Here is a 21906-nt window from a genome sequence, read left to right on the forward strand (position 1 = left end):
GATGTATTTAATTTTTCTCCAAAGACACAAACCATGAAGACATTTATTTTGTTTTTTTATTTTAGACAAGTTTTTCTTCATACAATTACATCAACCTGTTAACTGTCTTCCGGGTTTGGTCACGTGATCTTTTGCTGACAGCGGATTGGTCAATACACGTTCTGCTCAGTTGATTGGAAAAGGTGCGCTCAGAGGAAAGTTTTGGACGGAAAAGTTTTCTCAAGCGCGTATTTGGTGGTTCATTTGATTTATGACAGCAGTTATTTGAAGAAAAATCATTAATCTGTCATTTGATTGACGAACACACACGACCGATGTTATGTGAACCCGTGGGAAGAAAATGAAGTCATCCAAAAGTAAGTCAAACTTTTTCTACATCTCTATTTGTGTATATGGCATTTGTGCAAATTAGTAATAATTTATCTTAAAGTACTAGTACACACAACTTGAACCAGCAGCAAAAATTCTTTACACCTATTTTATTCCAACAAACTCATTAGTACAACAAAAACAAGTGCAGTGCCAAAATGTCTCGGATTCTCTCAGCGGCCATTTTGTACAAAATGACCACTGAAATACAAATTGCAAAAATACTTTAGCGTGAGAAGTCAAGAACAAACAAGCAAATGGTAAGAGGAGCACCGATAAAGAAAAGAGATGTTGTTGTTTTTTTTATCCGCATAACCTTTTTGCAGTTGTCTGAGGTAAAAATCTTCAATATCTTTTCAATTTTCTAGCACATTTACAAATAACCATACTATTTTTTTTCACTGACTCATTTTAAAATTTTATGCTTCAAATTACTGAATGTTTTTTAACATTCCTTGACTAAAAGGTCGACTTTAATAAAGTCTTCTTTTTTTTTAACTGGACTATAAAGTGTCACTAAACAAAAATTAACAAATTCCCTTTCCAAAACGTTTTAAATTAAAAGCCTAAAACTAGAGATGTTGCTAAAAAAAAAAATGTATTGAAAATAAAACCCGCTTCTAAATAGAATCTTCCATCTATAAAGTTTCTCTCTTGTACAAAATTAAATATGTGGCATCATCTGAAAAAATACTCTGACCTGACCCAAAAAAAAACAAAAAAAAAACAGGAGAGGCGTCCGTCCGGCTGGTTTAGTCGTCGTCGCTGTCACTGCCAGACTCGCTGAGCTGAAGATCACTTCCTGTTGTCATCGTCATGAGGCAGAAAAAGAAAAAAAATATTGAGGGACATCTTTACAGCAAAAGGTCACAAGGTTGCTTTGTTCATTGGACACTTGGTACTCACTGAGTGTGTTGATGAGCTGATGGTTGGCGGGAGGCTGCCGCTCGCCGCCCCCGTTGGCGAGGGCGTGGCGGCCTGGTGGCGAAGACGAGACTGGGCCCGGCGGGCGGTTGGCATCACAAGCGCCACCTCCTCCGCCATCGCTGCTGTCGCCCGCGCTGGGCGAGGCGTTGGGCGAGCCGGACGAGCTGCTGCCGCTGCTGCTCATCTGTTCGATCACGTCCACTTCGGCTCGCAGCTCTGCAGGAAAGACAAAAAAAAATATGACTTGGTTCTTTTCATCACAATGGACTCGTGACTATTTTTCAAATCCTGTGATCTGGCGTGGCCGCCTCACCTCTTTTGATGTCGTCCAGCTGCGGCTCAGGGGAAGGGTCGTCCTTGGAGGGCGATGGCGACGTCTTGGCGGTGACGCCCGGCTTCGTGGGGGCCCGGAACTGAGGTCCCGCTTGGTTTGTCCTCACCGCCTGCTGCTCGATGCGAGCTTGGATCTTGCTGCTGCCTTCAGCCCTGAGCAAACAAGCCACAGATGTTAGCTCGCATCCATGATGGACTTATCTGTCATTATTTTGGAAAAATCTCCCAAATCAACAATCTTTTAGCGCCCTCTTGTGGCATGTTAGGTTTAATACATTGAATTCACCTGGTTTTCTTGACCTGGATGCTGCTGCTGAGTTTCTCCAGGACAAAGCCGCCCGTGTCGTGATTGATGATGAGCACGCAGTCCTTCTGATACTGCCGCTTGTTGCCTTTAAACACCGTCATGGGCGGCGTGGAGCCCTGCCAACAACAACAACAACAAAACTCTTACCACACTTTTGTAGCTAATGCAAAGAAAGCAAGTGTGAGAAGTTGTACCGGAATGTGAGGCAGCGTGATGGTGACTTCGTCTCCTTTGCCCACATGCAGCTCTCCTTCGCAGCTGGTGTCGATGGACGCGGGTTTGAAATCATCTGTTCAGGCAAAAGTCATTTCACATATTTTGTATTTAATCAGATTTTATAGTTATTCTGTGCTTTGTAATTTGTCTAATTGTGTATTTATATCATTTGTTTTCAAGTAATTTAAGACCATTGTAATTTGTCTTTTTTTAAATCATTTTTGTAATGTTGTTTGATACTTTTAGTACTTTGAGTATATATTATTTCCATTTTCTATTTTTTCTTTTATCTTTTTGTATTTTTGGTCTTGTATTTTTCTACCTTTTTTTAAATATTGTGTATTTTACCATTAATATTTAGTGTTTTCTCTGCAGTATAAAAATAAGGATATGGCTATATAACAAAAAAAATATGATGCAGTTCTTTCACAATAACAGCTGTACCACTGTTTTTAGTCACTACAGATGATTATGTTGTCATCTTAATGGATGTGTTGAAATCTGCATATAAAAGGTGATTTTTATGTTGGCAGTTGACTCACATCTGATTGTGTGAAAGGAGGACTTGGGCCTTTTCTCGAAGCTTTCCCCAAGCTTCAAAACATGCTCCTCTTTGTCCAGCAACGGGTTCGTACTGCCGTTCATCTTCTGTCTTTCTGGTTGTCACGGGAGACGAACGTTCAAATGTCCATCACAAATTTCGCGCACAAAAACGAACAAAAGCTCGTAAAATGTTTAACATTTAATCAGCTGCGACAAGGTTAGCAACGAAGCTAACTATTAGCAAAACATCCTATACGTCACTAATACGACATTTCCGCATTTAGTCCAAGCTGTCAAAAAACATTTGACGTAATTTCTTTTGGATTGATTTGATTTTTTATTGTACTTTTTTATGCATCCATGCCTATAAGTATTTTATATGCATAGCCAACCGAAATACAATGTGATGTATTTATTGTTTTTGTAATGTTTCTAACTTTTGTCCGCTAGAGGGCAGCCATGTACAATTTCTGACAGGAGCAAGTCGCACAAACCATCAATTTTCAGATAAAATATACGGAATATCTCAATTTTTTGACAGGTCTCCTGATGGATATTTTTGCTGTTTTCCTCACTGTGCAGGCCATTTGGAGTTCCCGAATTACACCTCACAATGTCTTTAGACCTCTAATGTTGTATTTTTAAAATTGATCAAATCCTTCATACTCACGTTATCCGACCGATCGCCAAGTGTATTTTTTTATTCACAACTTATTGTCGATCTTTACATACAAAACAGCTGCTAGTGGATGCAATTGTGCATTTGTAAAAAGACAAAACAAGATTGTTAGGTTTTTTTTGCTTTTGTTTTTTTTTCAACTTGACAACGTGTTTAGACGTGTGATGTGACGTCACCGTCAGACGCCTCCACTCGGACCATGACAACCTGCACGTTTTCATCGTCCCCATTCAAATAAATAAAAGAAAGCAGTCGTTTAGTGCGCGTCGACGTTTCAGATCAAACTTAGCAATCAATATGCACGTTTTATAAGCCTATATGATGTGTTATATGTTCTTTAGTTTTCTATGTATTTTTTATACGTAAGGACTTCTTTGACTGTCGGAACTATTAACGTACGATGTTGTTTCTTTACGGACACTGTTGGTAGGATTCATAACAATACACCCTAGTCAATGCAAGCTCCCGTAAATGTTTGTGAAACAACATACCTATCATTTTAAAATGACTTTTTGTGTAAAAAAAAACATTTTGTGGCCTCGTTTTGAGAATAAGCAGTACGTATTAAGAATGGGTGGATGTATTTATGTATTCGTCACTTGCAGAGGAAGTTTCTACACGGATCATGTTCACTGATGGACAACATGGAACCGGCTGCCGAGAAGACACGTTGTTTTTGTTTGTTGACTTGAGTCCTTGCGACGCTTATAACTACGTGTAGAAATGTACAAGAAAATGTTTGCAGGAAGCTTTTAATCATGCAGCATGGCCGCGCCGGAGAATGAAAGTTTGCCCCTTGGTGATAGCGTCACTCATTGTGATCAAAACAACAGCGGCGGAGTGAAACATGAGGCCAGCCAACAAGTAGTCTTAAAGACTGGAGGAGATCAGAGTCTGGTGTCCGCCTTCAAGCAGATGAAACTGGAGCGAGAAGCACAGAAGAACTGGGACTTGTTCTACAAAAGGAACACAACTAATTTCTTCAAGGACAGACACTGGACCAGCAGAGAGTTCGAGGAGCTCAAGACGTGCAGACAAGTGAGAGTTATGCAGTTTGGCTGCACTATAAAGTCCAGCAACTTCTGAAACAATATGAGTGACATTACCCAATGTGTAAATGTTTTGTTTTTTTTCCATCAATTGCAGTCTGAATCACAGAGGTTAGTCCTGCTGGAGGCGGGATGCGGCGTGGGCAACTGCATCTTCCCTCTGCTGGAGGAAGAGTGCAACATCTTCGTCTACGCCTGCGACTTCTCGCCCAGAGCGGTTGATTTTGTCAAAGTGAGCCCAATACCCCTTACTTGATTTTACATTGTCAAAAGTGTACACACCCTTGTTTTTGTCAACAGAAGAATCCTCTGTGCAATCCTGCTCGCTGCGCCGTGTTCCAGTGCGACCTCACTTGTGATGACCTGCGAGACAGCATTCCCGAGGCGAGCGTTGACGCTGCCACGCTCATCTTTGTGCTTTCTGCCATCCATCCTGACAAGATGGCGCTGGCCGTTGGCAACATCCACAGGGTACGAGTGCATTATGGCTGCTGCCATTTTGGATACAGTGAACCCCCGTTTATGACCCCACTCTGCAATATACCGTAGAGAATGTAAGTACTTTTGTGTTCTCCTTGAAGGTGCTAAAAGCCGGAGGCGTCGTTCTCTTCAGAGATTACGGCGTGCATGATCACGCCATGCAGCGGTTCAAAGCCAGCAGCAAGCTGGCAGACAACTTCTACGTGCGACAGGATGGAACCAGATCCTACTTCTTCTCCAAAGGTGTGCCGATAATCATCCCAAAAAAAGCTACACATTTTTTTTTGAAAGGGTTAATTTCAAAATCGATTACTATAAATCAATACCAAAATGAGATATTTTCATACTGAAAAATCATGTAATACATATTAATAAAAAAACATTGGGGGGGATAATAGATTAAAAAAAATCTAAAAAAAAAAAAATTAAAATACATAAAGTAATAAATAAATAAAGTAATCTTAAATATCAAATTATTATTTAAAAAAAAAAAAAAAGCAAGTCACCTGGACTGCTTTTGCTTTTTTTTTTTTTTTCCCATTTAACACGCACGACATAGTCATCTTTGTTGGCATCTCAAATTTCCATTCATTCCCAAATGCCTCATCCTAACATGCCTGGCATCCGTGCATTTCCAGACTTTTTGGCGGCGCTTTTCTTGGAGGCTGGCTTCCGTTGCGTGGCCAACGAGTACGTCCAGAGGGAAACGGTCAACAAGAAAGAAGGACTTTGTGTTCCCAGAGTTTTCTTGCAGGGCAAATTCATCAAAATACAATCATGACAACACGCACGCACGCATGCGGAGAAAGACCTGAGTGGTCGTAAAGTTCTAGAGGTGATTGTTAAAAAGGACTTTTGACTTTTTAAGTCACATTTGTTTATATTTTAGTTATTTGTTTACTGGAAAATTTCTCATTCACTTTGAAATGTATGCATCCATTGTTTAAATTAAGTGGAATTTTAAAAATAATTTTAATCACTTAAAATTTATTGTCAAATCTCAAAATATTTCTTTATTTTGGGCTACGAGGTCATATAGAAACAATGACTTTAAATATTCACTTGAAATAAGTCTAAAAGTGAAGAACGAAATGGTTCTGTTTTAGTGGAGTCACCGGTTCCTGTGGGTCAGTCCGGTGAAGCTGACAGGAAGCGCACAACAGTAAAAGGTCATGTGGTCAGGTCCTTGCTGAAGCTTTTACTTTGTGGTTATATAACTTCCCTAAAACATGTGAAAAAGCAGGAAGTGCAGGTTAGCTAACATAGCATCGCGTGAACGTAGTTACCAAATTAGTTGTCCCATAACCTTCAACTTGTCAATAACCAATATTGAGACGGCACAAAAACTCTCCTGAGTAGAATCTGACCAGCAAGCAAACATACTCGGCTGCTCAACAAGCGTGATGCTATCAAGTTTTTTCCAACGCATTTTCATTTTGCCTCAGGTTACCTTCACCCTTAAGCAACCTCGGAGTCAAACAAGGTGGAGACACTTCCTCTCTCTTTCCTCACGGTTTGCAGCAGTCACGCGAGCGCTCATCCTGTTATTCCCCCAACGTGAGGGAAGGTGTCAAAGCGGTTTCGCTTAAGTAGCAGCTTGTCATGCAAGTGCCCCGAGAAGAAACGGAGAAATCGTTCTTGGGGTCAATGGAGCGTGAAGGATCTGAACCATTTGTTCCCAATCGGATCGATTAGCATAGATATGCAGAAATAAAAGCGGATTTAATGCTATGATTAGTGTCTGGCCTCGAAAATTTTTAAATAACTCAATATTGATCTTCATTAGTGGACAGTAATAAAAGTAAAATACTTTTCTAAAGTTATATAGTGGCAGTTGCCGCCGCCTGATTCTTGTGATACTGTAATGAAAATGTTTTCTTAAAACACAACAAACTTTAAATTTTATAACATTTTGGCTTTCAGAGACTAAAAGAAGGCAAAACAACATAACCAAGTCACGGATAATTCAATATCGGGGATAGCGGCTGAGCGTCACTCAGTCGACCAATTGAAAACAAATTCAGAAGCCAAAAGGGTCACAAAGCGGCCGATTGTTGGCAATTGCAGATAAAATGATTTATTAGAGCAATGTAACTCCAAGCACAATAATGAACTTTGTTAAATGTTGTGCCACTGTCTAGCAAAATATCACATCTTGACTTTCTTTTGCATGCTACAATTTTGGGTCACTTGGAAATATCAGAAAATCAAGTCAAAACAAAATGGCTGCCGCTTGAGGTGGAAATAAACAGGTGAATTTTTTTGCTGCCTATGTCAACATATATTTTTTTTTGGAAGGTTGTTTTTTGACAATGACCATATTGTTCAGAAAATAACTTTGTGTCAGTCATAAGCAAGCATTATTGTCTCCGTAAACGCACTTGGTATGCTTTTTTCTTTTCTTACACCGTGTAAAAGGGTCACAATGTCGCATGTATTTTTAGACATATCTGACTTGGCCTCTTTACAAGTGTCCTGTAACATTTTTCAACCCCAGAGTGCACTAGAAGACCAAATGTGTTTTTCAAGTAGCATTTTTAACACATGATTTAATTTCAGCAATTTGTGGACATCAAAGCATCTTAGTCCGTCAGCCAGACAATTAGGTCAAGTTCTTCAATGATGGCCGATATGGAAATGATGCAAATGCCTGTGTTCCACTAATCGGATGAGATGTTCTCCAAAGGGCAGCTGTGCCATGACAAAGCGTCATCTGTTTGCATTTCTAAGAACAACCATGTATACAGTAATATAAAATGTGTAGTGTGGGTGGTTGGCTTTTCAGAGATGACACACCCCAAGTCCAAAGAACAGTAACAGTCGTCACATTGTGCTCCTGATAGGAGGTCACTGTCCCTTTGTGTGTTTGTGAGCAAGTGATTTCATTACAGATGCAAGAACACAGAGAATAAAGACATTTTTAGAAAAATGGGGTAATATTCCTCCCACCAAAAAAATAAAGATTCAAAAAATCTTGGAAAAAAAATGGAAAATTACTAAAAAAAATAAATATTCCATGCAGCAGAAAAATAAATTAAAAAATAATATTTACAGGGACCTCAAGAGCATTCATTGGTTGGGTCGCCCCCCAAAACTCGCCAAAAAGTGACATGATTATGTCAGAAAACTTGTGTTCAGGATCAATTGTGTAACGTCACGTGGCTTTAAGAAGCCAATCAACATAGTAGCTCGACTCTATGCAAATAAGGGGGCGTTACCGGAAGTAGTCTTTCGCTCGACGGCACAAATGAGCTGTCAAAGAAGAGCGAAGAGCGGAAAAGGCGGGTCAAGCAGCTCACAAAACCACTCGCTTTCCATCTTCTTCAACATTCACGAGCCCCGGGTGACAAAAGGAAAGTAGTACGGAGGAAGAGGAGGACGCAATCCAGGCCTGCTTCGGTTCTGTTCGCTTTACATCGTGTTCGGAGAAAAACAAGGAAGCCAAGAGGGATGTGTTGTTGTTGAACATCTCGCTGGTTCTTGGTCAGGTTTCGAACAATGGACCCTCATCGCTGTGAAGACGAGGCGGACTACGAAGATGAAGATGTGGACCCCCGCGTCCAGGTATAGACAAAGCAAAGCTCCAATCCTTATTACGTTTTATTGGAAACCTAAGATGTCAAATATGTTGTCAATTGTCGTGACTAACGACGACTTAAAGCGGCTTTCTTGCATGGTTGTCATCCATTTTGTGTCGTTCACGAATAATTAAGATGTGACAGTTTGCATGTCACTAAAATACTCGAGTATTTGGTAAAATATGTAATTGCACGAGATGTGTTAAGCTGTAATTCCGTTCAAATTTATTATAATAATTATACTTTAATAAACGTTTATAAACAATCAGAATAAAATGCAAGGATCCTTTAGAGTTAAATACTTCTGACTATACAAAAAAAATACTTGTAAAGTTAAAGAATGAACTGTACAGTTGACCTCATGAATTTATCATTTCAAGATTCAATTAGGATTTTTATGCTTTAAATTGTGATTGAATTCACAATTTGATTTAAATGACAAAATATTGTAGTATATCAAAACCACTAAAGCTATTACAGTGATCAATTAAACTATTATTTATGTTTTGCAGGGCGAGCTGGAGAGACTCAACCAGTCGTCGGACGACATCAACCGATGCGAGACGGCGCTGGAGGTTAGTGTGGTGGCACGCACATCAAATGCTCAACATGCTTCGTAAAGGAGTAGTTCATCTATTTTCCACAATAATGTATCCAAAGAATGGAATTTCCATTCAAGGTGTGAGCAATCTGTGCCACCTCTTATGCTTGTAGGTCAGTGACATCATAAATGAGTCTTGCGCGTGGCTTTTATGACATCTTGGGCCAAGTCAGCAAGTTGAAGGTCTCGCATTTATTCCAAATTATTTTTTTGTCAGGAGGCCCGGCAGAAGTTTCGCTCAATGCTAGTGGAGGCCACCGTCAAGTTGGACGAGCTCCTCATCAAGATCGGAAAGACGGTTGACGAATCCAAGCCGTACTGGGAGGCCCGGCGTCTGACCCGACAGGTTGGTTATTGTCACTATTATTATTTCTTCTTCTGAAATTCCTGTGAAATACAGAAGTTGCTTTTAACTGGAAAGTCCCCCGTAGTCACTTCCCCTTTGTCATCGCATTTGCCTCACCACATTAAAACTCTGGTTTGTTTACGGTTTGACTGACCACAAACTACGTCAGTGATTAAAGTCTTTTAGTTAACGCTAACGTTCATTGCAAAATTGAAACAAAGCACGCTAGGTAGATTACATCATCTGTTTAACTGTCCTATTAAACTTGTATTTTTTGCTTTTCTGCTGACATTTTATGGTTGTCACCACCACCGCCTGCCCTTGCAAAGTACTTTGAGAGCAAAGTCTGCAGAAAAGGAATAACATTGAACTTGAGCTTGACCTCGATTCTCACTGCAAGATAAAATTCTGAATCAACCAGTAATAAGAATCTTCTCGACCACATGACCACAACGACAAGGCGGCGTTATTAGCGTCACAACTTTAAAATCAAAATTTTGTTTTAACATAACATATCCCTCGTGTGTCCTTTAGTCCCAGCTGGAGGCCCAGAAGGCCACGCAGGACTTCCAGAGAGCCTCCGAGATCCTTCGCGCGGCCAAAGAAACCATCTTGCTGGCCGAACAGCGCCTCCAAGAGGAGGACCGACGCCACTTTGACTCGGCCTGGCAGGAGATGCTCAACCACGCCACGGAGCGGGTCAGCATTCGCTTTTCTTTAGCGTCTACCGCTTGACTTTCGATGGCGAAATGTGCTGACGAGACGTGATTGGCTCTCACAGGTGTTGGAGGCGGAGCAAGAGAAGATCCGAAGCGAGGTGGCGCACAAGGAGACAGCGGCCAAGCACGCGGCGGCCATCGCTCGCATGAAGCAGCTGGAGAAGAAACTCAAACGCACCATCAACAAGTCAAAGTGAGAAATGATGAAAACCTTGTTGCGTTCAAGTGCTGCTGGGAAAAAGAGCCATCTGACATCTTCACTTTTTCCACAGGCCCTACTTTGAGATGAAAGCCAAGTTCTACCTGCAGCTGGAGGTGCGTAACAAGCTCAGCTTCGTTGAAGTCAAAACCAAACGTCTGAATGTGATGTTCATGCTGTTTTTTTTTTTTGTTTGCCTCCACGCAGAACCTAAAGAAGACGGTGGACGAGCGTCAGGCCAAGCTCTCGCACGCCAAAGCTGAATACAAGACAGCCCTCTGTAACCTGGAGGCCATCTCGGAAGAGATCCACGAACGGCGGCGCAGCTCCGTCATAGGCCCGCGGGGATGCGGTGTCGGCGCAGAGGGCGACGGAGACCAGTCGTCCGGCGTCAAAACGGATTCTGATGGCATTTCCAGTAAGATCAAGAAGATGGAAATTTCTGTATAGTTTCCAATATGATATATTTTTCTTACTACTTTCCATCCACAGTGATGTCGGTGTGTTTTGACAACGAGCCGTGCAACGGCGGTAGCGTGGCGTCCGAGGAACACTCCGAGACGCGTTCCACGTGCAGTCTGGGTTCTTCGCCCGACAACCCCGAGGAGCTGCAGTCGCCGTCTTCCTCCACCTCCTCTTCCTCCTGCGCCTCCTCTTCCTCCACCTGTCCGTCACCGACTCCATCCTGCTCCTCGTCCTTCTCGCCTCCCTCCAGGCCGTGCAGCCTGGAGCTGCCCTGCTCCGTCTCCCTGTCGGACTTTGGCCTCATCTCGCCCGTGCTCGGCCCTCGCAGCGAGTGCAGTGGGGCGTCGTCGCCCGAGTGTGACCTGGAGAGAGGTGAGTGGCCAATTGATGAAGGAACCCAGTTTTGAGATGCCTTTTGTCCAGACTCCTTATTTTCTACACTTTACGGCACCGCAGGTGAGCGTGCGGAAGGCGCCGAGGTGACGTTGGACAACGGGCCGGCTATCATCAACAACAGGAACAACAACAACCAGAACAACAACAGTAGCGTAACAGCCGCCACCAAGAGGAGCTTCAACCTAGAGGCTCGTTTCAGTTTCCTCAACCTGCGGCGGCAACGCAGCGACGTCAAAAATGCGGACAACTTTTCCCAGAAGGCTGTGGTGGTCAAAGGACTGTGAGGAACCGTCACAGGAACATTTATTTGGAGTGACTCTGAAAGAGAAATTTTAGTATCTTTTCATTCTTGTTGATTTATTCCACGAAGATGGGAGCTGGCATCAAGCATTGTGAAAATATCATGTGTGGACATGTTGAATAAAGAAAATGTTGCTCTGTTGGAGAGTTCTAAAAGTTCTTAATTGCTGGACACCCTATGAAACCCTAACTCTGCCACCTTATGTATTTACACATTAAAACTTGCATCAGTTTGCATATGCGTACACATACAAAGCGAGGTTCCAATTCTAAAAACGTTTAGCTATATGCTCACACCTGGGATCGAACCAAGTTCTTACTGAGCAAATTTATTCATAAAAATCATGGCCAGTGACCTTTGACCAAGATATTTCCCTAATAAAGTGGCCTGTTATTAGGTACACTTGAAAATGGCGGTGTACCTAATGGAGTGTCCCTGTGATTCCCTCGTTAAGTGCAGGTGCGTGAAAACTTTTAGCTCTTTTTGAACGTGAAAGTGGCTAAAAGTTTTCACGCACCTGCGCTTAACGAGGGTCACTTGGAAAACATGTTGGAACGCGGCCCTGAGGACTAGAGCTTGACACCTGTGACCTTTGACCAAGATATTTCCCTAATAAAGTGGCCTGTTATTAGGTACACTTGAAAATGGCGGTGTACCTAATAGAGTGTCCCTGTGATTCCCTCGTTAAGTGCAGGTGCGTGAAAACTTTTAGCCCTTTTTGAACGTGAAAGTGGCTAAAAGTTTTCACGCACCTGCGCTTAACGAGGGTCACTTGGAAAACATGTTGGAACGCGGCCCAAGGACTAGAGCTTCAGACCTGTGACCTTTGACCATGATATTTCCCTAATAAAGTGGCCTGTTATTAGGTACACTTGAAAATGGCGGTGTACCTAATAGAGTGTCCCTGTGATTCCCTCGTTAAGTGCAGGTGCGTGAAAACTTTTAGCCCTTTTTGAACGTGAAAGTGGCTAAAAGTTTTCACGCACCTGCGCTTAACGAGGGTCACTTGGAAAACATGTTGGAACGCGGCCCTGAGGACTAGAGCTTGACACCTGTGACCTTTGACCAAGATATTTCCCTAATAAAGTGGCCTGTTATTAGGTACACTTGAAAATGGCGGTGTACCTAATAGAGTGTCCCTGTGATTCCCTCGTTAAGTGCAGGTGCGTGAAAACTTTTAGCCCTTTTTGAACGTGAAAGTGGCTAAAAGTTTTCACGCACCTGCGCTTAACGAGGGTCACTTGGAAAACATGTTGGAACGCGGCCCTGAGGACTAGAGCTTGACACCTGTGACCTTTGACCAAGATATTTCCCTAATAAAGTGGCCTGTTATTAGGTACACTTGAAAATGGCGGTGTACCTAATGGAGTGTCCCTGTGATTCCCTCGTTAAGTGCAGGTGCGTGAAAACTTTTAGCTCCTTTTGAACGTGAAAGTGGCTAAAAGTTTTCCCGCACCTGCGCTTAACGAGGGTCACTTGGAAAACATGTTGGAACGCGGCCCTGAGGACTAGAGCTTGACACCTGTGACCTTTGACCAAGATATTTCCCTAATAAAGTGGCCTGTTATTAGGTACACTTGAAAATGGCGGTGTACCTAATGGAGTGTCCCTGTGATTCCCTCGTTAAGTGCAGGTGCGTGAAAACTTTTAGCTCCTTTTGAACGTGAAAGTGGCTAAAAGTTTTCCCGCACCTGCGCTTAACGAGGGTAACTTTCTGATTGGCTGGTTGATCTGTGACATCACTCGGACACTCCATTAGGTACACCGCCATTTTCAAGTGTACCTAATAACAGGCCATTTCATTAGGGAAAAAAAATCATGGCCAAGTCTGAACTGACCCCCACCTCCTGATTGGCTGGTTGATCTATGACGTCACACGGACACCATTTTCAGGCGTACCTAATAACTTTATGCATTTTGTGTACATGTCAAGAATGTGTATTTGACGACTTGCTCTTTATTTTGGGGGACACCAACACATTTACACAACATAAAACACATATACATATTGTCATATAAAGCAGTAAACCAAATGTCAGTTTTGTTTTCATGCCCAAAAAAATAAAAACAAGGAATAAAACACCAGACAAGTTTTAACAGGTTTTTAATGTTTATTAAAATAATAATAATAATATAAGTAAATTTCAAACCAGCAATCTAATGTGAAATTGCAGTAGATATATTGGATAGTAATATTTAGGCGTATATATGCATACACGTTATTTAAAAACTACTATAAGTGTTATAAAATAAAGATTAGCCAAAGAGAAGCATAATCTTCCCGTTGTTGCATAACGGCGCATCCGTTCATGCAATAAAGTTAGCCGTTAGCTTGGAGAAAACGAGCATAAAAGAACTAAGTGTTTCAGTGAGTGGCTCTTTCTTTCCTTGGTAAATCGTAAATCGACATTCTGGCTTACATAATCCACGCCAGGAGAGAGACGCAACACGGTCACTGACTGAACCGTTGATGCACCGGAAGGAAGGAAGGAAGGAAGACAGTTGACCCATTGACTCGTTCGCGAACGGGAAAGTCAGTAGTCGTTCCCTCACTGATCCGTTCTCGCGATTAACTGTAAATGCAAATCACTCACTCACTCATTCATTCACTCACTCATTCACTCACAGATCAATTCAGTTGTCCACCAGGAAACGCAATTCACGACTCGTTCGTGAACGGGAAGTGACGTCATTTTCTTCTTCGTTTTATTTTACGGCGAGGTGGCACCAGCTTCAATGCGCATTACCGACACCTACTGGTTGAATCGTATGAACTGAAAAAAGAACGAATCACTTCACACTTGTTCACTGAAAAAAAAGGTTGGTATAGAACACGGCCATTTAATGTGTCTCCATAATGCATTATAATAGCAGACAGCCATATTACAAGACATGTGAGGATTTTGTCTTGAAAAAAAAAAAAGTCATTGGCATGGTGAGTCCACTTGTGATTGGCGGGTTTGGACAGAAGCTCAATCATTGTAGCTGAGCCACTTTGAGGGGGGCGGTGCTGGCAAAGTCCAAGAAAAAAGGCCCTTCCTGTTTGGGCAGGAAGGTGGTGGGCACCACGTTGTACACGCCCGCCGGGACCTGCTCGCAGTCCATGTAGCAGAAGCCGCATCTGCCGGGACAACACACACGATGAAGACAAAAAACATGAAGCCTGGCTCCAAAGCCTACTTTGAAAATGGCCGACCTGTAATCACCGCTGCTCCTCTTGTTGGTGGAAGTGGAGCTGGCATCGCTCGTGGTCGACACGGTGACCATCTCGAAGCCGACGCTGTATTGCCTGTCAGCACACGTTACAAAACATGTCAATCGGAATGATTTCAATTTTCAGAGGAGATGTGTGAAGACGCACGCGATGTCCTGAGTCGGAGATGTTACATCACTTTGTCATCTTTTGTTCCCGCTTGGCCCGGTGTGTTGAATAAGCGAATCGGACAAACGCGTATCGCACTTCAATCCACTTCGGCCACTTGAATCGCATTAGTAGAGGATGTCTGCGCTCGGGCAGATAAACGTTCAGCCTTGATTTGTATGCCTCTTTTGTTGTCTGCTGCATTTATGTAATTTGTTTATCCCAAGGGTCTCAAACTCATTTTTTTCGCGGGCCACATTGTAGCCATAGCTTCTTTCGGAGGGCCATTATTACTGTCAAGCCAAATAAATGTATGAGCACCTGATATTATATACAGTAAAAGCTACAAAACAAACTGACAAATTACTCGATTTCAAATCAGGTGAGTAAAAACTGGTCAAATATTCAAAACAGATAAGATTGGAGGCCTGAAATTCATGCAAATTTCATTGTAACTGGGTCAACGCAAGATTGTTTTTGTCTCTGATTATTTGTTCTAATGTAGCTCCTTAACTATATAATATCCTTTCTCTCTTTTGGCTACTTGAAACCCAAGAAAACGACAATTTTAGATGACCTAGTGAAGGAGCACAAGTGAATTTAGCAAGCGAGAGCGCCCTCTGGTGGCTGTAGGAAACTGGTACTGTTATTTTTCTTTCTTTGTCCTGCGACCAAACCCCCCCTTAACTCGAACTGGTGGCAATAACTCAACTAACTTTTTTCACATTTGCATAAACAGTAAACAATTATTTTGAAAAGCGGCTTCAGGAAGTTTATTGACACTTTTTGTGCTTTAGGTAGCTTTAAATGATTTCACCAAACAAGATCATAAATAAATCAATACTAGGGACAGGGAGTCGGCATTATTGCTGAAGCATAAATTGAGTGTGCAGCACATTTAGATTTTCTGCTGGCGACAGAAGAAAATGCCAGTGCGGGAAAGAAAACAAAAACAAAGCCACAAGATGGCTTATGTAAATGTGCATGAGGGCAGTGTGAAATGGATTGAACACGCACACACAGAAATGTGATGGATTATTTGGATGTTGAGTGTTTAACCAGAAGAAAAAAAGCTGAGATGAGTCAGCAACTTTTTGCACTTGCTCCTGTAGAGTTCACAGGATGCACGAAAGCCACATCAAAATGGGTCAACATGTTTAAATGTTTTTTTTTTTTTTTTAGGGTAGCAACAACTGACCAAATGAGTAAAAAAAAAAAAAAGTGACCAAATGAGTAGTTAAAAAAAAAAAAAAAAAGCTTTTCATATGTGGCAATATTGTGAAGAGAGCCATCTACAGGCCTGGAGTAGAAGTGCTTTACCCAGCGTGTCAATGACTTAGTAAAGCTGATTTATGAAATGCTATGAGAAAAAAAAAAGACACTAACCTGGAACCTCGCAGTTCTATGAGCAGCGGACCGGCCCGATCCAGCTGCAGCTGGTAGACGGGATTGTTCTTGTACGAGTCCTTGTAGTTGCCGCAGCCGCCGGCACTTGCGCCCTTCCACTGGCCGTTAATCTGAGCCACACAACAAAGTGTGCAAAATTACAAAAACACACACCGAATTATATTTGCTGTGTTCATGTTTGCGTTAGCCTACCCGTTTGGTATGCGTGAAGGGATTTAGGATCTTGGAGAAGTTGAATTTGCAGCCAGAGTAAACCTACAGAACAAAAGAAAAAAGAAATTAGAATATCAAATTAGCAACTAGCGTAGCATCGTAGCATATGAAAGCATCCCTTCGCTGACTGCACAGTTGAGTCTATACTATGACTTTTTTTTTTTTTTTTCTTTTCTTATACGGTAACGAAGTAGGGGAAATTTTCTTTCCTACACTCTGGGCTCCACTTCGGCAGGGGAAGCCGCTCGCTTTGTGGCAGCGCCCTAGCTCCATCCCTGGTCGTCCAGTAACAAACGTGCCATTAGCGCAGCAGTATAATAAGCTGTGAAAAAAAGCATAATTGGTCGCTTACATGTGTTTGCGTTTCATGTACGCTTTTTGCAAAACGAAAGAAATAGTCTGGCTTTCAAGTAATCTATGTGGAATCGATTCCTGCTCATGGCATTTAGAATCTTTTCTTTTTTTACAAAAAATGACCATGGCTTTAAAAAAAATTCTGTAATAAAAAAAAAAAAAAATTCTGTAATATGATAAAAGTGATCATTCTGCTCACTATTATCACAATACTTTATGGCAGCCTTAATTCATGTTTGTGAAAATAAAAAATAAAAAATAAAAATTATCTTGGTTATGTATGTGGCACACAAAGCAAACTTTTGAATACAAGCACAAAAACAAGAAGAGCAAAGAAAACTTCTGGAGCAGAACAAATATCATTGGATGAGGAGAATTTGTGTGTTTTCAAATCTGCTTTGAAAGATTAAATCTAATTCACGCCTCTTACTTTGTGGATTTTGTTACTAGGAAATAGATAAACAAAGGCGATGCTAAAACGACGCTAAAACGCGAATCTCTCCGGTGATTCCCTCCACTTCTCTACGCAAGATTTAAGAGTCTAAACTTGAACTAAACAGCGATGCAAAAAAATAAACACATTTAGATGTTGTCTGTTTGTCGCGACAACCCGTCTTTGTCTCCTACCCTGAGCGTGTAGTTGATGGTGTTCTGCTTCTCGTACTGCGACACCACCAAGGTGAAGGTGTGCGAGCCGGCGCCGGTCAGTCGGATCTTAGTCAGGTAGTGCGGGCTGTTGATTCGAATTCCGTCGATGTAGGGAGGCGGCTCGGCTGCAAAACAACAATCGCTGGTTAGTACTGACCCTTGACAGGTCACGGTTCCTATAGATGATGTCATCATGATGTTTTTTTTTTTTTTCAGTTTTGTTCAATAGTGCTCATATTTTGCCTGTTTATTTATTTTGGTTGTCCGAACTTCCAGAGGGTGCAAATGTCAGACCTGGATAGTAAACCTTCTTGCCGTCCGTCTTGTAAACAACAAGAGTAATGAACTCTCGGTTCTGCGCAAAGTCCTCCTGTATCACAATAAAAAAAAAAAAAAAACATGAAGCATGATTCTGATCCTCATGTTTGAGAAGGTTTTTTTTTGTCCTTTCTTTGTCCTAACCTTGTCAGTGATGTGTCTGGAAAGCAGCACCCACACAGCAGCGCCCCCTGCTGGACTCTGCACCTCCAGCTTGTACTGTGGGTTGTTGGCTAAACTGTAGACGTCCTTGACCGGGCCTTGCTTTCCATCCCAACTGCTGCATGGCACACAAAACGCACAAAACACACTTCAGGCTAATTTTCTCCGAGAGGAACTTGCAGCAGTTTTTGAGTTTGAACGCAAACCTGTGGATGCAGGTGGATTCTTTGAAGAGGGCGGGATTCCAGCTCAGGTAGATGACATCATAGTACTGACACAAGTCCTCCCAGGCGATCCAAAACACACCTGAGAGAAAAAAAACAAAACATCCAATGCTGTCCATGAGCAAAATGTGATCTCCAGTACCATTATCAAACTTCTGCGCCGTCTTGGGGTCAAAGTTGAGGTATTTGAGAAGCTCGGGAGTCCAGTTCTTATCGTCGCGTTCGCTGTAGCGGCCCTTCCATCGCAAGTGGCTCCACGGGTTCTTCAGCTGGAGGAAGCGCATGTTCTACAAGAAGCGGGTGGGTCAGGAGGAGGACTCGGGGGGGTCGGTGCTGCTTAGCGGAGGCTGACCTTGTATTCCCTGATGTCGAGGACTGCATAGGCGTGAGTTGGCACCAAGCCCCATTGCTCTCCTTCGTCATCTGTCATCACTCCCGTTGCCGTGGTGATGAGGACGTCGCCCCTGTGGAATCTGCAAAGACAAAAAAGTTTGAGTCATCTCATCCAAAAGTGACTCAATGCTGCTATCTGCTGGTCAAAGTTAGTATTAGTTTTTTTTTCTCCAGTATGATGATAACGATAAAGATTTCAAGTCACCTTTGGAAGAGCATGCGGAAAGTGTCATCCTTGCTGAACGACTGATTGTCCGAGTGCATGGCGATGCGTTCAGGGATCCAGCCGGTGAGCGCGTGAAGATCGATATTCTGTGGCGATGACAGAGAACGTGATGAATACACAAAGAAGAAGACCGGAGATGTCGAAAACGTGACGCCGCCTACCGAGTTGGATCCGGGGAAGTCGTAGCCTCCCATCACCTTCATGTAGGCCTTCTCGATGAGCGACACCCACAGCTCGTTCTTGTTGCTGGAGTACGAGCACAGCAGCTCGCCGCCGCGATCCACCGGCAGGAAGTCGTCGATGATCACCTGCGTGAGGAGACGTGAGTTTCTGCCTTCATCTTCTGCCTGCGTGATGATGTCATTACCTTCCGGGGAACGCCGTTGATGTGCAGCTTGACCATGTACTTCCCACACGGGTTGTACTCGGGTTCTCCTCGTCGGTTCTGAGGATAGATGATGCTGGAACATATCGACGTGATGTTTCAGGATGGCACTGATGGGATCTTGAAACGTTCAACCTACCTGGTGATGAGCTTCTTGTTGTAGCGTCTCTCGTAAGCAGCGCTGATGGCGAGCGAGGCCACGAAGGAGCAGTCGGACACCACCGTCTGCGCCACAAAGTGTTAAGAAAAGTTGAGTGAGGACCAACGAGAGAAGGGGGAGCCCTCGTTGCAGACCTGCTTGATGCTGAAGCTGGACACGGACATAATCATGGTGGGATTGGTGCAGATCTCGTCGGGTCGGACCCAGCGGGAGAAGATGACTTTCTGCTTGGGTGACAGAGCCAGGGTGCCTGATTTGTCCCTGGTGGGAAAGATCAAGAAGATCTAACGGACGCTGGCGCTGGCTACAGCTTGTTGAAGACGATGACTCACGAGAAAGGCACGGGAAAGGCGAAGCGCTCCTTGAGGTCCACGCTCATGAAGGGAACGTAGGCGATGCCGTTGATTGTCGACGTGCTCCTGGAAAAGTGTGACAAATGTTGAAGAACATGGAGCATGATGGTCAAAGAGAAGGCGGCAAAGTGACTCAAGTGCGACTGACCTGAGGACCTCGATCTCGTCGGATGAGTATCGCTGACCTTGCGGTTCACTGGACTGGACCGCCCTCATGGGCTGAGGTTGCGGGCGGTCGTTGAGGCTAAAGTCAGGACCCAGCGGGAAAAACTGCCGGACGGGTCCCGACGAGCTGGGTTTCACTCCCGACGGTCCCGCCCTGTCCTGAGTCTGCGACGGACCGGACTTGGACTGTGATTGCTTGAGACCTTCCGCCCTGAGGGACACCACGAGAACATTAGCACATGATGTCACGTGATGATCTATTGAAACCAACCTGTCCAAAGCCTGATGGGCCAATTGCTTCAGCTTGGTCTGCATAGCCTGGTCAGACGTCTCGTTGGACTGTAAGAACATAAAGAGTCGCGTGGAGAAGATCGTGAGGAACAACTGGAGAAGACCACGAAGAGTGAGAGAAGATGAGCATCCTGACCGTCTTGATGCAGAGCTCTACGGCCTGAGTGTAGAGCTCCACGGCTTCGTCGTCATTCCCCTTGTCGTCCTCCTCAAAAGCCTGGGTGACCAGGAAGTGGGCGCGCTCCAGGTCCACCTGGTGACGAGACTTGAGCGGGTCGCTCTTCTGCGCATCCACTGCGCTCACTAGGAGGGAAAAGGCGGCCATTTTAGGATGGGGAAGATTTTAGAACACACATTATTCGGGAGCATCATTTGTTTTTATCTAAAAGCAATTTTTAGATTTTCTCAAGTGGCTTTCTGAGCGTTAAAGCCACATTTAGCAGGAAAGTTTGACAGCTGCAATAAAAATATGCAATCCACCCAGTTTCCACGACACACAAATAAATACATAGCAGTCACGGAAAAACAAAGTCAGACGTCCTGACTGAGCAAACACTCCCTTGTCTGACGCATGCCACCAACATTCCTACACATTCATCCTGCATCATTGGGAGATTTAAAAAAAAACAACTTTGTGTCACTATGTGTGATGGAATCTTTTATAATGGACTTACACGCATTATGGAGGGTTTGCACTCGATCCAGGTACTCGTTGACTTTGTCTTGAATCCCGTCCAGCTTGGAGCCCGCCATGCCGGCGTAGATGAGTGCCTGGGCGGCTTCCTGAAGGGAACAAGTTTGAGTCGTCCACGTACACTGACAGTCACAAACAAATTTCAGACGAGGAAGCAGCGGACATCCGCTGGATGTACCCACCTTATAGTAAAACGCAGCTTCGTCGTATTTGCCATTTTGGTCGTAGGTGACGGCCGTCTTGGCGAATTTGATCGCGTCGACTTCCAACGCTATACTGTCCATTCTCAACACGATTTGAGCTACCCACGAAAATTAATTTCTTTCACGTGGCCAGCAGGTAAATCCACGGAGGTGGACACAACACAACGACATAATGATGTTAAAGTAAAACTACTGAATTTTATGGCCAGCGACGCCCGGGTGAAGTCAATCTTCCCTGACCGAGTTTGACAGATGTTTAGCGGGTCAAAACAAACACGAAGCTTCCTGGAACGCTTTCTCGCGCATGCGCAGTTGAAAAAAGCTGGCGGAAACTACACGTGACGTTCAGGAACCTCAGGTTAGAAAAGAAAACTGCAAACTTTAAATCTCAGCAATCTTCGTGGAGGTGGCCAGAAGACGGTGACATCATGGTGTTGGTGAATGTCGTCTCTCTTGTCGCCATCGCTTTATAATGACGTTTAAGCTTTCGTTTTCGCTTTCAAGCACGTTTCCGGGAAGGTAGTTTACGCATGCGCAATGGGAACGGCAAGGAAACCCACATGAGGCATTCTGTGCCACTAGGGGGCGTGCGTGCATTGTATATGACAATGGATAGGACATGTACAGATTGGTGAATTTAGAGAAAGAGAGCGAGAGAGAGAGGAAAAGTTCTTCATCTTGCTCTCCAGCGCCACCATCAGTTCCCGGTTTTGAGCAGTCAAATTCTCCTTTTCCTTCTCCAAGAAAGTGACTTTGTTCTCTGGCTTGTGTCAGGTCACAATGACTACAGAATCGAATTGATGTGCATGGGTAGCTTCCATAATCATCAGATACCTTGATG

The 21906-nt window shown here is 43.4% G+C and overlaps 4 protein-coding genes across 8 annotated transcripts; 2 read left to right on the forward strand and 2 right to left on the reverse strand.

Moving 5' to 3' along the window:
- The first annotated feature begins 150 nt into the window (after positions 1-150).
- mettl6 (methyltransferase 6, methylcytidine) lies at positions 151-7832 on the forward strand. 4 transcript variants are annotated; one of them, XM_049729894.2, is made up of 6 exons: positions 151-356; positions 3980-4412; positions 4521-4655; positions 4724-4894; positions 5005-5146; positions 5542-7832. In XM_049729894.2, the coding sequence occupies exons 2-6, from the start codon at positions 4140-4142 to the stop codon at positions 5682-5684; spliced, it is 864 nt and encodes a 287-aa protein (XP_049585851.1). In that variant the 5' UTR covers positions 151-356; positions 3980-4139; the 3' UTR covers positions 5685-7832. The 4 variants fall into 4 exon arrangements, 3 of the variants coding, with proteins under 3 accessions (XP_049585851.1, XP_049585854.1, XP_049585852.1); XM_049729897.2 differs by having other exon boundaries at positions 152-356; positions 4208-4412; XR_007483791.2 differs by lacking the exon at positions 151-356 and having other exon boundaries at positions 3721-4412; positions 5542-5738; positions 6349-7832.
- eaf1 (ELL associated factor 1) lies at positions 1098-2974 on the reverse strand. The gene is made up of 6 exons (XM_049729898.2): positions 2695-2974; positions 2131-2225; positions 1916-2052; positions 1610-1782; positions 1276-1512; positions 1098-1171 (listed from the first exon to the last, which is right to left on the reverse strand). The coding sequence occupies exons 1-6, from the start codon at positions 2795-2797 to the stop codon at positions 1122-1124; spliced, it is 795 nt and encodes a 264-aa protein (XP_049585855.1). The 5' UTR covers positions 2798-2974; the 3' UTR covers positions 1098-1121.
- A 316-nt stretch (positions 7833-8148) lies between the features above and the next one.
- LOC125974938 (SH3 domain-binding protein 5) lies at positions 8149-11649 on the forward strand. Its single transcript, XM_049729893.2, has 9 exons — positions 8149-8467; positions 8994-9056; positions 9300-9428; positions 9963-10127; positions 10210-10340; positions 10420-10462; positions 10554-10764; positions 10839-11183; positions 11268-11649. Exons 1-9 carry the CDS (start codon positions 8402-8404, stop codon positions 11489-11491), a joined length of 1377 nt encoding a protein of 458 aa, XP_049585850.1. The 5' UTR covers positions 8149-8401; the 3' UTR covers positions 11492-11649.
- Positions 11650-14308: 2659 nt separating this feature from the next.
- capn7 (calpain 7) lies at positions 14309-21532 on the reverse strand. Of its 2 annotated transcripts, XM_049731855.2 has the most exons (21): positions 21045-21530; positions 20843-20951; positions 20305-20471; positions 20149-20216; positions 19861-20088; positions 19692-19778; positions 19494-19620; positions 19339-19424; positions 19182-19275; positions 18976-19122; positions 18794-18900; positions 18548-18668; positions 18338-18482; positions 18178-18277; positions 17954-18089; positions 17786-17861; positions 17471-17616; positions 16469-16531; positions 16256-16386; positions 14705-14797; positions 14309-14629 (listed from the first exon to the last, which is right to left on the reverse strand). In XM_049731855.2, the coding sequence occupies exons 1-21, from the start codon at positions 21144-21146 to the stop codon at positions 14485-14487; spliced, it is 2478 nt and encodes an 825-aa protein (XP_049587812.1). In that variant the 5' UTR covers positions 21147-21530; the 3' UTR covers positions 14309-14484. The 2 variants fall into 2 exon arrangements, with proteins under 2 accessions (XP_049587812.1, XP_049587813.1); XM_049731856.2 differs by lacking the exons at positions 14309-14629; positions 14705-14797; positions 16256-16386; positions 16469-16531 and adding an exon at positions 16575-16811 and having other exon boundaries at positions 21045-21532.
- Positions 21533-21906: the final 374 nt, after the last annotated feature.

The sequence above is a fragment of the Syngnathus scovelli genome, chromosome 9, assembly GCF_024217435.2.
Source record: "Syngnathus scovelli strain Florida chromosome 9, RoL_Ssco_1.2, whole genome shotgun sequence".
Taxonomy (NCBI): Eukaryota; Metazoa; Chordata; class Actinopteri; order Syngnathiformes; family Syngnathidae; genus Syngnathus; species Syngnathus scovelli.